This window comes from Terrapene carolina, unplaced genomic scaffold, assembly GCF_002925995.2.
Source record: "Terrapene carolina triunguis isolate 2854851 unplaced genomic scaffold, T_m_triunguis-2.0 Scaffold752, whole genome shotgun sequence".
NCBI lineage: Eukaryota > Metazoa > Chordata > Testudines > Emydidae > Terrapene > Terrapene triunguis.
In genome coordinates this window covers 94,414-111,423 of record NW_020665103.1, presented here as the reverse complement: position 1 = coordinate 111,423, position 17,010 = coordinate 94,414, and the positions used below count along the sequence as shown (strand labels likewise).

General features: G+C 48.9%; 1 protein-coding gene across 1 annotated transcript; it reads right to left on the bottom strand.

Moving 5' to 3' along the window:
• Window positions 1-5,338: 5,338 nt before the first annotated feature.
• Window positions 5,339-15,917, bottom strand: LOC113408093 (killer cell lectin-like receptor subfamily B member 1B allele C). Its single transcript, XM_026660388.1, has 5 exons — window positions 15,899-15,917; window positions 11,998-12,168; window positions 8,297-8,451; window positions 6,370-6,482; window positions 5,339-5,462 (listed from the first exon to the last, which is right to left on the bottom strand). Exons 1-5 carry the CDS (start codon window positions 15,915-15,917, stop codon window positions 5,339-5,341), a joined length of 582 nt encoding a protein of 193 aa, XP_026516173.1.
• Window positions 15,918-17,010: the final 1,093 nt, after the last annotated feature.

The window sequence follows — 17,010 nt, the reverse complement described above, 5'->3', positions numbered from 1 at the left end:
GGTACTCACAGGTAGGCCAATTACGTCGATTTGCATCCACACTACCCCAAATTCAACCCAGCAAGGTCGATTTTAGCGCTACTCCCCTCGCCAGGGAGAAGTACAGAAGTCGATTTTAAGAGCCCTTTAGGTCGATGGAACGGGGTTGGTTGTGTAGACGCATTCATTTTAAAATCGACCTAATGCGGCTAAATTCAACCTAACCCCGTAGTGTAGACCAGGGCCTGGGGGAATATGATAGAGGTATATAAAATCATGAGTGGTGTGGAGAAAGTGAATAAGGAAAAGTTATTTACTTGTTCCCATAATATAAGACCTAGGGGCCACCAAATGAAGTTAATGGGCAGCAGGTTTAAAACAAATAAAAGGAAGTTCTTCTTCACACAGTGCACAGTCAACCTGTGGAACTCCTTGCCTGAGGAGGTTGTGAAGGCTAGGACTATACCAGGGTTTAAAAGAGAACTGGATAAATTCATGGAGGTTAAGTCCATTCATGGCTATTAGCCAGGATGGGTAAGGAATGGTGTCCCTAGCCTCTGTTTGTCAGAGGGTGGAGAGGGATGGCAGAAGACAGATCACTTGATCATTGCCTGTTAGGTTCACTCCCTCTGGGCACCTGGCACTGGCCACTGTCAGTAGACTGAATACTGGGCTGGAAGGATCTTTGGTCTGACCCAGTATGGCTGTTCTTATGTTCTTATGTCATAGACTTGTGGATTCCAAGACCAGAAGGGATCACTGTGCTAATCTAAAATGACCTTTATAACACAGGCCATAGGACTGCCCTGAATTAATCCCTGTTTGAACAAGAGCCGATCCTCTAGAAAAACATCCAATGTTGATTTTAAAAACTGTCAGTGTGACGTTATTGACATAAACTGTGACCGTATAGATCATTGTTGCAACCACTGTTATATATTTGCAGCAAATATTATACAAAGGTTGTCATGTGAGGTGTCTATGGAAAGGTTATGATTTGCTGGTTATGATTATGCTAGCTGTAGGTGTGTATCATTTTGTAATTGAAGTTATGAATATTGGCTATGTACTTGTATCTCAATGTGTTTTGATTCTAGGTAGCCTCAGTGAAGCATTTGGTCAGCTTCTTGAGAAAGGACTATTCTCAGTAAGTGCCCAATCAAGAAACACTTAACTGACAATGAACGTTGGGAGACACCAATCCACAGCTGAGCTTTCCTGGGAACGTTCAAATGAACGTGTAAACAATGGCGTCAGCCTGTAAAGAACTGAGTCATGCATGGACATGTGACTTGCCCATGTGACTCCAAAACTTCATCTTGTAGCTGTGATTCTGCACAGGAGAACAAAAGGCGTTTCTACCCACAAGAGAAGGAATATAAAAGGCCCTGGAAACCCCTCCATTTGGTCTTCAGCTGGCTCAGAAGATAGCCTCTCTACCCCAAAGAGATGCCTGAAAGAAACTGAAACAAAGGACTGTAACTACAGGGGTGTGAGTGATTGCTGGACCCAGACTATGAAGGAGTCTAGTGTGTGAAAGAAGCTTATTGGAACATCTCTGAGGGTGAGATTTACCTGCATTTAGTTTCCTACTGTATTAGGCCTAGACTTGTGTGTTTTTGTTTTATTTTGCTTGGTAATTTACTTTGCTCTGTCTTTTATTACTTGGAACCACTTAAATCCTACTTTTTATACTTAATAAAATCGCTTTTTGCTTATTAATTAACCCAGAACAGTATTAATACCTGGGGGAGCAAACAGCTGTGCATATCTATCAGTGTTATAGAGGGCGGACAATTTATGAGTTTACCCTGTACAAGCTTTATACAGAGTAAAACGGATTTATTTGGGGTTTGGTCCCATTGGGAACTGGGTAACTGGTTGCTGGAGACAGGAGCACTTCTTAAGCTGTTTTCAGTTAAGCCTGCAGCTGTTGGGGGACGTGGTTCAGACCTGGGTCTGTGTTTGCAGCAGGCAAGCGTGTCTGGCTCAACAAGACAGGGTTCTGAAGTCCCAAGCTGGCAGGGAAAACGGGCTTAGAGGTAGTCTCAGCTCATCAGGTGGCAGTCCCAAGGGGGTTTCTGTGACCCAACCCGTCACAGTCTGCAATGGAGAATCCATCACAACCCTTGGTAAATTGTTCCAACGGTTCATTATTCTTACTGTTAAACATTTACAGGTTATTTCTAGTCTGACTTAGTCTGTTACTTGTTTACACATTGTTTTCATTGCACAATGTGTTCGTTTGATTCTGAAGTGTAAGACGTGGATAACAGAGTTACTACTATGCAAATGTTATTTACTGTTCATGTCCTTTATCTGTAGACCTACATGTGTCTTTGCCTCACTGTATACTCATGTGGATATTGCTTTTAGTTACTGCCTCAAAACGAAATAAAATTAACTCCCTAGTCCATTTTGAACAACAGGATTTGTGAATAAAGCAGTGTAGTGGGTCGGTTGGTCCGCCAAGCCACGAGGCCAGGGTCACACCTCTCTGATAGAGGGAGAATTAGCAGAGGGAGGTGTGCTGCCATGGTGAGCACAACAGGGTAGCACTGGCAAGAGTCTGTGGCACTTTATCGGGAGCCTGCCACCCCGAGGCGGCAGTGGCAGGGATAGGGGAACGCAGACCCACCCAACTCTGCTGCATTCCGGCCCAAGGGTCAACAGGGATATGTCCCATAAATGGCTCCGTGAGCCATACAGAGACCATTTTAAACACCCCTCCCAAGGGGATCCATCCGCAACACACTGACCAACCATCAATTCACCACACTGTCCAATTCCACCCCTGGGCTGCTTCCTACATGGTCTCTCGAGTGGGTCCCTCTGGTTCCTCCAGCTCGTCTCGGTATTTGGCCACCGGTAGCCCTGGTAGCTCCAGCTTGCCCTCAGCGTTGGGCTGTCCTGGGCTTGGGTCGCCGCCCGGCTCCTCCAACTCGTCCGGGTATTCGGCAGCCAGCAGCCCTGGTAACCCGAGTTCTTCGTCAGCGTCAGGTCTCCCCTGGCTCGGCAGCAGAGTCCGCAGGGAGCAGCCTGTATCTGACTCCCCCCCTGGTGCCGCCCCAACTGAGCTAAGGGCCCCGCCTTTTGTACTTCCTGCTCCACCCCTCCACTTATGGGGGGGTAGAGTAAGCATGGCCTGGCTCCGCCCACCCAGGCAGAGAGAGTGGCTCCTTACCTTCTGGTTCGGAGGGGGGCCACACCAGCTCCCTACAAGCAGGTTGCACTGTCACACTGAAGCCACATTTAATGCCTCTACAGCTGTCCCTGCCCCAGCTGAGATCATGGCCCCGTTGTGCCGGGCACTGCACAGACACAGAGGGAGAGACAGTCCCTGCCCCAGCTGAGATCAGGGGCCTGTCGTGCCGGGTGCTGCACAGACACACAGCGAGAGACAGTCCCTGCCCCAGCTGAGATCAGGGCCCTGTTGTGCTGGGTTATGCAGACACCCAAAGACACAACCACAGTCCCATCCTCCTGCAGATAGCACCCACATATGAGCTGTCTATGGGTCATGGCTGAACCCCTGGCTTGGGGAGGCAGGCTACGGCTAACCCCCCAGTCCCCTGCCCCTTCTGCCCCTTCCATGCCCACTGGCCCCAGTCCCCCCCCTTGTCATGCTGGCTCTTGCGCCCCCCCCCCCCCCCCCCCCTTATGGCCACTGGCCCCTGCTTCCCGGCCCCGGAGCCCAGGGATGCCAGGCAGCATGGCCTGAGCCCCCTGGCCCTGGAGAGCCGGGCGTGTGGCGTAGCCCCAGCCATCCCCGGTCCTGGAGTGCCCAAGAGCTGGGCATGCGGCGTGGCCACAGCCCCCCGCTGAAGCTCCCCCCCAGCTGAGCCTCCAGCCCAGCCTGAGTCCAGCCCCAGTGCTGGGCGGCCGGAACAGCCCCAGGGGTGCACCACAGCCCCCAGCCTGCCTGCCCCAGCCTCCAGGAGCAGGTGGGGGGGGGGGGTAGAGAGTGGGTGGGGCCTCATCAGGCAGTCCCACCGCCCATGGAGCTAATTCCCAAAAGGTTAGCATGCTTTGAGCTGTAGACAACACGGAACTGTGTTGCAACTTGAATTTATTTTCCCATCTAATGCTACTTTATGGCATTACATTTTCCCATTTATGAGAGAAAGGCGCGTTCTGTTGTGTTTGTGAGAGCAGTGACATCTGGTGGCTATGCAAGCTACTGCAGTGTATACAATGCAGTAAAATAAGTCTGTTTGCCACTTTGCTGTTTTGTGGTGTAAAGGGCGTGGCAGTTTTAACTGTTATTTTTTCTTGCTTTGTCTTAGATCAGTCTTGTCAATTTTTGTAATTTTTAAAAAAGTTTTATTGGGTCAATATTTTTGAAACATAAGTTGGTTTGTTTGGGGGATTTTGGGGGGTCAAAAATGACCTTTTCTCAACATCAGTATTCTTCATTTAAAAATCATTTCTTTTTAAAATTTTACCACAATTTTTAGCAAATTTTCCCTTGGACCTTTGTTGTTTATTGCTTTCCTTTGTAAAATAATTTTAAAAAATATTAAATAATTCAATCATCCATCATGTGACTAAGCTGCCAAAAACCATTAAAATATACTTATTCTGAAAAAGGAAAGATTATAAATGATACAAAATGCTGATAACAATTTATTAAAAATGAGAAATGATGCGAAATTACAAATGATGCAAAATTCACAAAAATATAAGAAACTCAGTCATGGTTAGGAATTTTCTGGGTTTTTTTTCGGGGGTAGGGAATGTCAGAAAATGCCAATTCATCAAAACCAAAATGGTTCAAGAACCATTGTCCACTTTCATGAAACACCTGATTTGAAAAACATTGGGTTAAAAAAGTTCCAAGGTTGTCAAGGAGACGCTGAAGGAGGGCTAGGCAGAAAAGCAGGAGAAGACCCCGGAGAGGAGAGGAAAGCAACAGATTGAGGTGGAGTTGGCAGAGAGATCAGATCAAGGCGAACAAGGATGTGGAAATGCCCCTCCCACTGAGCTAGGTGGACACCTGGGGGAAGCACAAGGGAACTGAAGTATTGGGCCTGAGAGGCAGAAGGCTGAAGAGGCACCGGAGGTGAAGAGAAGGGGGTGAAGGAGGAAGGGGTGGAGCCAGGGTATCAGTGATGGTGCAAGGGGATACAGGGGGAGGTACAGGTGTGTTCTTACTGGACCCGAGTCAGTCGTGCAGTGTTTACATCCATGAGATGCGCCTTTGCCCTAGGGTCTGATTTGCAAATGCATTTACCCAAGTTGCCCATACAAATAGCTGGTTTGAGGATGCACGGGACATACATGTCTCCGCCGGCACATCTGCTCCTGGAAGTGTGGCCCAGAGGCTGAAACACAAGGCAGTGTACTGGTCTGTCACTGTTCATAGCGGCACAGCTTCCTTCTGACAAATCCACTTTAATTCAGCGCTGCAAATTTCAGATTTAATCTGATTCCCTTTTATCATTCCACAGCTGTTTAGATCAGTAGGGCTTGATTCTGGGAACCTGTAAAACAGAGGGAAAAGGAAGTGAATGAGCCAAATTCAGACTCTCTGTAACTCTGCCAAAACCAATGGAGTTGATTACATCAGGGACAAATTTGTCCTTATGGGTTTAGATTAAATTAAAGCAACCTAGAGTAACTAGTTCTTCTAATCCAATGGGCAGTTTGACTGAATTCTTTCATGAGCTCTGTGTAACACATGCTAGCACAGCGTAGCTCTTTGTCCCCATCTAGTGGCTACACCATGGATAGAGGCCTACGAGGCTGCTACTAGAATTAAGCAAATAATTGATTTTTTTCCGGTTCAGGAGCTGAACCGGAAAAAAAAAAAAACTGGTTTGGTTCAAACCAAAACTGATTTTTCCTCACACATTTTTCTTGCTGGAATGAAAAACTGAACAGGGAAAAAAAATCACTATGAGTTGAAAAACATCCCTATATTAAATTAAATGAAAAAAATATATATATTATTTTTTGTTTTGGGAAGTTTTAATCTTTTTTAAATACACATTGCTACATTTTGAAACAAAGCATCATTTCAAAATGCAAAGTGGCAACATTGCATTTCAAACAGTCAAGCAAACCACTGTACATTTTTTGGGGAGAAAAATTGACAGCCAAAACTATTTGTTAATTTGGGTTGACTTCACAAATAGTTTCATTGCCCTGAAAAAAAAGGTTTTATTTTTTTCAATGAATTTACTAGTCACCGACAAAAATTTACCCAGTTGTAGTTGCTAGAGTCTCTACACTCACAGAGTTGGCCCTGGAGCTCAAGCAAACTTGCAGCTTGGTTTGTTTAGACACAGGGCTCCATGTGTTTAAGTCCTATTAATAGCTCAACCAGGGGGTGTCATTACATACGCATTTTTTAATGAAATAAAATAGCAACCACCCGGCAACACTCACAGAGTTTGGTCTAACTTGGAGCTGTCCACCCAGGTCCAGTTCTTCCCTGGTGACGTAACACTGAGCCCGAGCCAGACATGATATTTACCCTGTGTGACGTTCTGTATGAACTCCTGCGGGGTGAAGACAGAGGGTGAGTACAACCTGATAGCGTTCTAAGATTCTTTGCTTCAGCTAGAAAACTTGACAGACTGTTCTCCAAAAGGGTGCTCGAGCATTTAGGCCTTGGCTACACTAGATTTTGTTGTTGCTATTGTTACAATGTCCCAGCATTTCTACCATCGGTGTAGCAACACCAGTGGGAACACTAGTGTAAACAGGGCTCAGGGCTAGATGACACAGGGTGGGAGTTTCAAGTGCCTAGGGGAATTAGGAGCACAAGTCACAGTGACAGTCGCTTGTCACCTAGGGTTACCATATTCAAACATTTAAAAAAGAGGACACTCCACGGGGCCCCGGTCCTGCCCCCAGCCCCGCCCCAACTCCGCCCCTTCCCTGCCTCCGGCCCCACCCCCGGCCCCGCCCAACTCCACCCCTTCCCCACCCCCATTCCAACCCTTTCCCCAAAGTCCCTGCCCCAACTCTGCCCCCTCCTCTGAGCACCCCACATTCCCCCTCCTCCCTCCCGCTCTGATCTTGGTTGGGGGTTGCTAAGTGCTTCCCTGCTCCCCACTCGCCCTGCAGCCCCTGCACCCCCCCCGCCCCTGCAGCCTCTGTGCCCCCTGCGCCCCCCTGCCCCTGCAGCCTCTATGCCCCTGCCTGCCCTGCTCCTCCTCGCCCTGCAGCCTCTGCACCCCCCGGCCTGCCCAGCTCCCCCGCTTCCCCGGCAGCCTCTGCCTGGCGGGGGCTTCGGATGCTCAGCGGCGACCGGGGCAGCTCGGGTCCCTGCAGCCCCGGCACACGCCGCACTCCCTGCCCTGCGCCGCAGCCTCCTTCCTGCTGCGCAGGGTGATGGGGCCACAGGAAGGGTCCCCCAGTGGCCGGGGAGTCCCCGCCCGCGAGGGAAGCCCGAGCCGTTGGCTGGGCCCGGCCTCCCCGTGGTCCTGCGGGCTCGGCTGGGGCGCGTGGTCCGCCCGGCCTCCGGGGGCAGCAGCGGCCCCTTCGCCGCCTTCTGCGGCTGCACCCCCCCTTCCCCCGCCCGAGCTCGCTACAATGTAGCCGGGCGGCTGGGCTGCACTGTGGACCCGGCGGGTCGTGCTGGGGCTGGGCGGACCCTGGCTTATGCTGCCTCCATATTTCCCCGGACATGTCCGGCTTTTTGGCAATTCCCCCCGGACGGGGATTTGAGTACCAAGAAGCCGGACATGTCCAGGGAAATCCGGACGTATGGTAACCCTATTGTCACCCCATTGTGTTTTGCTCCTATCTTTCATGCTTTTGAAAATCCCACCCGGAGCGGTTAATATGCCTCTGTGCCTCCCGTCTTGCTGTTCCCCGTGTGTGGCTCCTGATGGGGAAGAAGCCTCCATCCGCACGAGGCAGGAGGAGGAATAAGCGGAGGCAGTGGGGAGGTTGGGGGAACAGTTTCCAGGCTCTGCTGCTATGCAGCTCTCCTGGCTCTCCCATCCCTGTGTTAATGGGGAGCAACGTGTGTGAGAGCTGCTCCTGCCCTTATATATAATGGACATATCCTATCTCCTAGAACTGGAAGGGACCTTGAAAGGTCATCGAGTCCAGCCCCCTGCCTTCACTAGCAGGACCAAGTACTGATTTTGCCCCAGATCCCTAAGTGGCCCCCTCAAGGATTGAATTCACAACTCTGGGTTTAGCAGGCCAATGCTCAAACCACTGAGCTATCCCTCCCCACATCCTGAGGATGCTGCATTAGCATCCTCAGGAAGAAGTCTCCTTCTCCTCTTGCACATCAGGTACCATGTAACTGGGGTTCCCCTCCAGGGGAAGTTTAGCCCCCTCTGTTTTACTTTACCATCTCCTCCTGGTCTTGGATCACTAGCATTCGAGAGCTCTTCGCTGAGCAGTCATCACGGCTCTTGTTCCAGATGGTGCTTTCTTTAGAAAACCAATAGCACTTTTCCCTGTGCGACAGCCAGTCCATGGGGCAGAGTTTGCAGCCAGAGCCATCTGGAGAGAGATGTGGAGAGACACAGCATTAATGATTCTGAGCCCTAATGAACGTGCCTGTAACAGCTCAGAGAGGGTACAAGTCCCCCTGAGTCAGGCACTTGCAATAATCCCATCCAGAGCCTTTAGACTCACTGTTTAACAATGAAAGCTGGTCAGAACATTTTCCTCAAAACCGTTTTTCAGTAGAAAAGCTGGTTCAACAAACGGTTTTCAAGAAACTGTATCAACTGTGACAAATATTCTCACAGAAAAAAATGTTTCAGAAGGACAAGGTTTTTTTTATTGTGGAAAATGTTCTGTTTGGAACATTTCAGAATTTCACTTTGAATTTTATTTTATGGATTCTTATTTTTATATGATTTGCATTATTTCCCCCTTATTTCATGATGTATCATAACACATTGAAAGATTCTGTTATTTTAATTTAATTTTTAAAAATCATTAAGAGCAGCTTCTACTTTGTGCTGATCAAAAACACTGTTGATAAACTGCAGAGGGTTCAGAGAAGATCTAAGGCTTAGAAAACCTGTTTAACAGTGAGAGACTCAAAGCACTAGGGCTATTAGCTTAACAAAGAGAAGATTAAGGGATAACTTGATTACAGTTTATAGGTATCTATGTGAAAACAAATTATTAATAATGGGTTCTTGGTCTAGCAGAAAAGTATAACATGATCCAATGGCTGGAAGTTGAAGCTAGACAAATTCAGATTAGAAATAAGGTGTACATTTTTACCAGTGAGGGTAATTAACCATTGGAACAATTTACCAAGGGTCGTAATTTTGCTCCATCACTGGCAATGTTTAAATCAAGATCGGATGTTTTTCTGAAAGCTCTGCTCTAGGAAGTATTTTGGGGCAGGGTCTCTGGCCCGTGTCCTAGAGGAGGTCAGACTAGATGATGACAATGGTCCCTTCAGGCCTTGGAATCACGAATCTATGCTTGAAACATTTGGTCGACTTTTCTTTTCTAGATCAACGCGTCTCCTGTCTGTGTTGTAATGAAACAGTTTGACACTTTGTGTCACACTTCTTTCACTGCAAGGCAAAGAGGAGACACCTTGGTCTCAGTGTCAAACTGTTTCATTATTTAATTAGCACACACAAAATGGAACGGTTTCAACAGGAGAGATTTTCCCCTATAAGACTCAACAGCCCAGGATTCGGGGCCCTCACCTGGGAGAGCTGGACTCAAGGAGCCCCAGTTCCAGATCAGGCAGAATTCAAACCTGGTTTCCCACGTCCCGGCAGAGGAATCTAACTATTGGGTATAACAGGGACGTGCTACCAGCCAAAATCCTGCTTAGTGCAGCCCCAGCTGTCCTTTACGTTAGGCACCTACAGGTTTAAGTGGCAGCTGGGAGTGGGTGTTGAAGATCCCAGCAGTATCTAAATGTTGGACTTAGGCCCCGAAAGTGGCAGTTAATCATCTACGTGCCTTTGTGGCTCTAGCCCCAGGGTCCTCACTCAGCATCACCCACTGTCGCTATCGCCGTCCCCCCAAACCACCTGGGCATTCTCAGCCGCAGGCATCAGCCATAACTAGCTCTACATGCTCAGCCTCATTAGCCATCACTAGCTACCACGGCTACCTCTGCGCTGCCACCTGCTCTCCACCTCTCTTGCAGGCTGGCGCAAAACCTGAATGTCGCCCTCGGCCCTGACAAAGTGGAGTCACTTCCCAAACGCACGGGCTGTGTAACAGGCATCTGTGCTGCTGGTGTTACAAGAGAGCGTCTGAGGTCACTGCTCCAGTTTCTGTGTGAGAGGTGGGTGAAGTTGGATGCCTAGTGCTTTCTGGTATCCGTTGGAGGTGGGAGTGAAGGCCTTACAGATCATTGGAGTGTGTTACACTGACAGTGCTGTGGGCAACATGACTGTGCCTTTGGGGGAATGGCTCCGGGGTACCCTGTTGAAATCTGAACTATCACTAAATACGGTCTTTGGGGAGTTCATTGTACTAGTATCTTAGACCAACCTGTCCTGCTCACTAGAGCTGGGCAAAAAAATGATAAATCAAAAATTTCAGCAAATAGTAAATTTGCCAAATAATGCATCTTCTGCACTCAAACCATTCACAATCTTGGGTTGGATTCCACAAATTGTTTTGGCCTCAACATTTATTTTTTTCTGGAAAAAGTCAAAACGGTTCATGTCAGCCATTTCAAAATGTGTCACTTCGACCTCTTGTTTTGAAACAGTATTTCGGCTTCCAACGTGGACATTATAAAAACAAATAGATTTTAAAATGGCGGAACCCCCCCCCCCCCTAAAAAATGAAAAAAAAATAGTTTTAGGTTGACAAAAATATTTTCGTCAAGCCAAAATGAAGCTTTTTCATTTTTTCCCCAATACATTGAAAATTAAAAAAAAAAAACAGTTTTGGTTTGAACTGAACTGTTGTTTATTTTTCTCCCTTCTATGCCCCCCCTCCATCCCCAGCCTGTTTTTTTGGCTCAACCCCTGAAACAAAAAATCATTTATTTGCTCAGCAATCCAGCTCACTCTGAGAATTACCCTGACTGGCCACTGGAGGTCACTGTGCCCCATAATCCCCACTGAGAGGTGTCTGCCATTGGTGCTACTTGGCCGGCAAATATTGTCCAAATTGGACCACAAAAGTATTTGCTTGTATGTCCATAGCCAGCACTTCCCCCCCTTCCTCTGATGCTCCGGACTAGGAATTCAGGCACCCAATGTCTGCCCTACCTCCAGCCACTGCTGGCATTGGGGAGGCTTGGAAAGAAATGTTCTTCCTCTGAAACTGCTCAGATGGGGGAAGTCGGAAATGGCCGTGTCTCCTACCTAAGCTCTGGCCTCTGCTGGGATCTGGTGCCAGATGCTGATATCCACCTTTCTGCTCCACCTCCCTGATCCACCTCCGGCCTCCCTCTTGTTGCTGGGGCAGGGGAAAGATGCCCCAGGCTCATCTTCTCCTTGCCTGAGGTTGGAGGAAGGAGACTGTCTCTCAGCAGCACCACTTCTCACAGACTCATAGAACTGTCAAGCTGGATGGGACCTTGAGAAGTCATCAAGTCCAGCCCCCTGCACTGAGGCAGGACCAAGTAGACCTAGACCATCCCTAATATTCCAACCTGTTCTTTAAAACCTCCAACGATGGGGATTCCACAATCTCCCTTAGAAGCTTGTTCCAGTGCTTAACTACACTGAGAGTTAGAAAATTCTTCCTAATATTTAACCTGAATCTCTCTTGCTGCAGACAAAGCTCATTATTTCTCGTCCTGCCTTCAGTGGCCACAGAGAACAATTGATCCCCGTCGTCTCTATAACAGCCCTTATGTATTTGTTATCCTTTGAGGAAATATGGGAGCAGATCCCCTTCTTGCCTCCCCCATCCTCAGTGCCCCTCCTCTGGCCTCACTGAGAGAGAAGCTCCGGGGCCACCTGGGACCTAGGATGAGAGGAGGACACAGGCTAACAGGCTGGCCTGCCCATGGCCGGCCTCCTTCAGACAGGCCCTCCTCCACCTGCATGGTGTACAGAACATGCCAAGGAGCTCAGAAACACAGCGAGTTGCAGTTACCTGCTGAGGGGCTCTGGGCTGAGTGACACAGACTCTGCTTCAGGCGAGACACCAAGTCCTCCAGGCTCCTGTTGCATTCTCTGCCGGGGGAGTGTCTCTGGGCGACACTGCCGTTCTCAGGGACCGATGAGACTGCGCCAGTGTCCGTCTGCGGCGAGCAGCCCTGGAAAACTTCCAAGCAGCAGCCAGGTGAGTGGTTGTTACTGTTGCTGTTATGGCAGCAGGGGCTCCTGTCCTGTACTTTACAGGTCACTGGTGTATGAGCTCCCAGGGTGAAACTCACTGCAGCCAGACAGTCCTGAAGGGGCAGAGCTCTTGCCTGTGTCTGGGCAGTGACACTTTCCCAGGGTCCCTTGTTCTGCACAGCAGCTGACCCTAGGGAGGGCTAATGTCCAGAGCATGCCGTCCTGGGTGAGCAGCTTGAACTATGGGGGTTTCCCCAGGGCTGAGGCAGGAACAAGGTGAGAGTCCAAGGGACACAGAGGCTCCAGAGAGCTGCTTCTTGCTGACCGGCTCTGGGGCTTTTGCAAGGGGGGATCGCCTGGGTGCAGTTTGTGACCAGGAAACAAGATATCTATCTATCTATCTATCTTGTAAATAAACAAATTGCACTAGGAAATACTTGGATCTGCATTACCAATTTCTCCTCCAGAGAGAAAACTGACCTGTCAGGCCCTGAAATCTGCTACTGCGAGGCAAAAGGGTAAGGAATTGGAATTATCATTAGTATTTAGGGATCGGAACAGTGAGAATGTGATGATGTGAAAAATCACCAAGGAGCGTCTGTTGACCTTGGTAGGGACAGAGATGATGGAATGAGGCAGGGAAGGAAGGAAGGGAGAGAGGGAGGGAGGGCCCCATTCATTATGAATATTCTGATCCATTCCATGTTTTCCTTCATATTGTGATGTTGAAAGTTTCCATCAAGGGGATGTTTGGCCCCAGGACAATCACTGGCCTAATGAAAGCCAGTGGGAGCCAAGCACCCTCCTTTACTCTCAACAAAAGGAGCTTGTGACAGGTTGGATCACAGAGACCCCCTTGGGAACTGCCACCTGATGTGCTGAGACTACTTCTGAGCCCATTTTCCCTGGCAGCTTGGGACTTCAGTACCCTGCCTGATTGAGCCAGACACGCTAGCCTGCTACAAACACAGACCCAGGTCTGAACCACATCCTCCACAAGCTGCAGACTTAACTGAAAATGGCTTAAGAAGTGCTCCTGTCTCTAGCACCCAGACACCCAGTTCCCAATGGGATCCAAACCCCCAAATAAATCGGTTTTACTCTGTATAAAGCTTATACAGGGTAAACTCATAAATTGTCCACCCTCTATAACACTGATAGAGAGATATGCACAGCTGTTTGCTTCCCCAGGTATTAATTACTTGCTCTGGGTTAATTAATAAGTAAAAAGTGATTTTATTAAATATAAAAAGTAGGATTTAAGTGGTTTCAAGTAATAACAGACAGAACAAAGTGAATTACCAAGCAAAATAAAACAAAACCACGCAAGTCTAAGCCTAATACAGTAGGAAACTAAATGCAGGTAAATCTCACCCTCAGAGATGTTCCAATAAGCTTCTTCACACACTAGACTCCTTTCTAGTCTGGGTCCAGCAATCAGTCACACCCCCATAGTTACTGTCCTTTGTTCCAGTTTCTTTCAGGCATCTCTTTGGGGTGGAGAGGCTATCTTTTGAACTAGCTGAAGACCAAATGGAGGGGTTTCCAGGGCCTTTGATATTCTCTCTCTTGTGGGTGGAAACCCTTTGTTCTTCTGTGCAAGATCACAGCAACAAGATGGAGTCTGTAGCCACCTGGACAAGTCACATGTCTATGGATGATTCAGCTTTTTGCAGGCCGAAGCCATTGTTTACATGTTAGTTTGAACGTTCCCAGGAAAGCTCAGGTATGGATTGGCGTCTCCCAAAGTCCACTGTTAGTTAAGTACTCCCAATTACTTGAATAACCCCTTCACACTATGTTGACCAAATCTGCCTTATGTGCTTCCTACAGCAAACACTTTAAATACAAGCATAGAGCCAACATTCATAATTTCAGATATAAAAATGATACATGCATATGAATAGGATGAATAGATTCAGTAGATCATAACCTTTGCAGAGATATGTTACATGGCATATCTAGCATAAAACATATTCCAGTTATGTCATATTTACACTCATAAGCATATTTCTATAAAGCATTATGGGGTGCAACGTCACACCCTCCTCCTGAACTTACTGCCAGAGACTTGGACGCTGACCATGGCGGAGGCAGTATACCTAAAATTCCTCTTTGGGCTCCCCTCTGGGGAAGACACTCCTGTGTCCCCTGAAAGGGAAGGTGATCCTGATCCAACTGTGGGCTCACAGCTACCAGCTATGACAGACCCTTCACTGGCCAGCAAAATCCCCCCTCCCTTCACTCAGGTTGGGCTTGCTTCCAGCTACAGAGTCCTTGGGGTCTGTTCCCACCACAGCGGTCACCAGGACCCCAACTTCCACCTCCAGGATACATGTCTCTGTGCACCTCTTCCACACCATTACAGCCAGTTCGTGCTTCTGGGTCTCAATTTTTGTTGTCCAGGGTTTGCTGGTGTGCAGCCCCTTGTCTGGCTGCTTCTGCCTCCATGGCAGTCTTTTCCAGGGCAAATTGCGCATCAATTTCCATTTGTCTCCCCTTGAGACCATCACTCGATGAGCTGGGATACCACTGAGAACCCCCTCCTGCTAGAACAGGCATCCCTCCACTCCTGTCTTGCTAAGTTAGACATGCCAGTCAGCTTCAGCACAGACACAGAGGTTGGGCCACGCCGCTCTGCAGTTCACTGAAACTGGTATGCACTCAGCTCAGGGACTTCTCAGTTAACAGAGACTTTCCCAGCGCCCAGTGTTCAGCCTTTCTGGACAATTTGCAACCTGTGCAGTTCTAGCTTCTTCTGATCTTCACTCTTACTTATTTTGGTTCCTTTTCTGTCCCTATTTCCCTTACCCGAAATAAGCAAACAGAAAATAACAAACCAGTTACCCCTTTGTCTGTTCTCCAGCCAGAACACTTAAGACTCACTTAAAATCACTACCAGTATCTCAAAGCAGTCAGCTGTGCACAGATCCTGCTTGACTACGCCACTGTGACGGGTTGGATCACAGAGACCCCTTCACACTATGTTGCCCAAATCTGCCTTGTGAGCTGCCTACAGCAAACACTTTAAATACAAGCATAGAGCCAACGCTCATAACTTCAGATATAAAAATGACACATGCATACAAATAGGGTGAATAGATTCAGTAGATCATAACCTTTGCAGAGATATGTTCCATGGCATATTTAGCATAAAACATATTCCAGTTATGTCATATTAACTCTCATAAGCATATTTCTATAAAGCATTATGGGGTGCAATGTCTCAGAGCTATTAAGCCCCTTTCTGTGGCAGAGACAGCTGCAGGCAGGGGAGGTTATCACCCACTGCAACAGGCCATGTGGCAGATCAGAGCTAAGCCAGGTGGGCTGAGAGGTTTCCTAGTTGGAAACACAGTGGCTAGGTTATCGGTTGCAGCCTGTGTGTGTTGGGGGGGGGGGTAAAGAGGGGAACCCAGGAGAAGCAGTTGTGAGAATGACCCCTGAGGAAACACAGGGACAGAACTTCTTGGGCACAGAGCCCAGTGAAGAGGCAGGCTTGGGGATTTCTGAGCAAGGAGACTTCCTACGGCTGTTTGTTTCTCCTGTGATCAGAGAAATGTGATTTACTGCCCGTTTTTTGTAAATAAATAAGATGACACTGAGACTAGAGCTGACTAGAGCATTGATTTCTCCTAACGGCAACAGCTCTGCAAGGCAACACTATTTGACAACATGAAGTTTCCCCCCAACAGGATGCCCTGAGTTTCAGGTACCAAGTTCAGACTGGACCATGTTCTTGTAACACTTTGCCCTAGCTGGGATGAAGCGTCCAGTCGTCTACTGACAAGTGGAGCAAATTATTAAGGGAACAGAGCCGGGACAGGAGAATTGAGGCTACATCTCTGAAGAGTGAGTCGGAAAGCAGAATTTCCGTTTCCAACGTTTCAAAATTTGTTTTCACGAGGGACCTGTTCCAGTGAAGAGCAGGCCTTGAGCTACTCACCCTGAATGCCCAGTGCAATTACCGCTGTAGCCAGGATCACGTTGCCAGCCAAAGCAATCCACAGAATGGACCCGTGCCGGCGTGCAAATCCCCGGAGATCTGTGAGATGCAATATTCAGTGAAGCACTTTCTGTAGCTACTTAAGGACGTGTTAAACAAAGAGGCATATGAGCTTATCTGGATTTCTGTCTCTCTGGCCACTCGGGGGATGTGCTACCCTGCAAACGAAAAATCGCGGTGCCAAATCTCAGAGCACAGATCTAGTGACTCGGGCTGTGGGATTAAAAATAGCAGTGTAGACACTCTGGCTGGATCCCAGGCTCTGAGACCCTCACAAGATTTCAGAGCCTGCCCAGACCGGGACGTCTGCAATTTTTAGTCCTGCAGTCCAAGTCAGTTGGTCCGGGCTCTGACAGTGCCCAGGGCCGGCTCCAAGTTTTTTGCTGCCCCAAGCAAAAAACACTTCCCCGCCCCATTCCAACCCCTTCCCCAAATCCCCAGCCCTGCCTCCTCCCCAGGGCGCGCTGCATTTCCCTCCCCCCCCCCCCCCCCAGGCAAGGGCTGAAGCGGAGCGGGGGTGCGCTCGGGGGAGGAGTTGGAGGTAAGCTGGGGGGGGAGCGGTTCCTCTACCCCCCCGTTACTTCCTGCGGCCCTCCCCACGCTCCCCACTGCAGCAGCGCACCTCCGCTCCGCCTGCTTCCCTGAGCCAGCCACCGCCGCTCCGCTTCTTCCCCCTCCCTCCCAGGCTTGCCGCGCGAATCAGCTGTTTTGCGGCAAGCCTGGGAGGGAGAGGGGAGAAGTGGAGTGGCAGCGGCGCGCTCAGGGGGGCGCGGGGAGGACGAGGAAGTAACCCTAGGGGGGGCAGAGGAACCGCTCCCCCCC

Coding starts and splice junctions, on each gene's coding strand:
- LOC113408093 (XM_026660388.1), bottom strand. Junction 8,452..11,997: donor AGCCCAGAGCCCCTCAGCAG/GTAACTGCAACT, acceptor ATCTCTCTCCAG/ATGGCTCTGGCTGCAAACTC. Junction 5,463..6,369: donor TCCAAGTTAGACCAAACTCT/GTGAGTGTTGCC, acceptor TCTGTTTTACAG/GTTCCCAGAATCAAGCCCTA.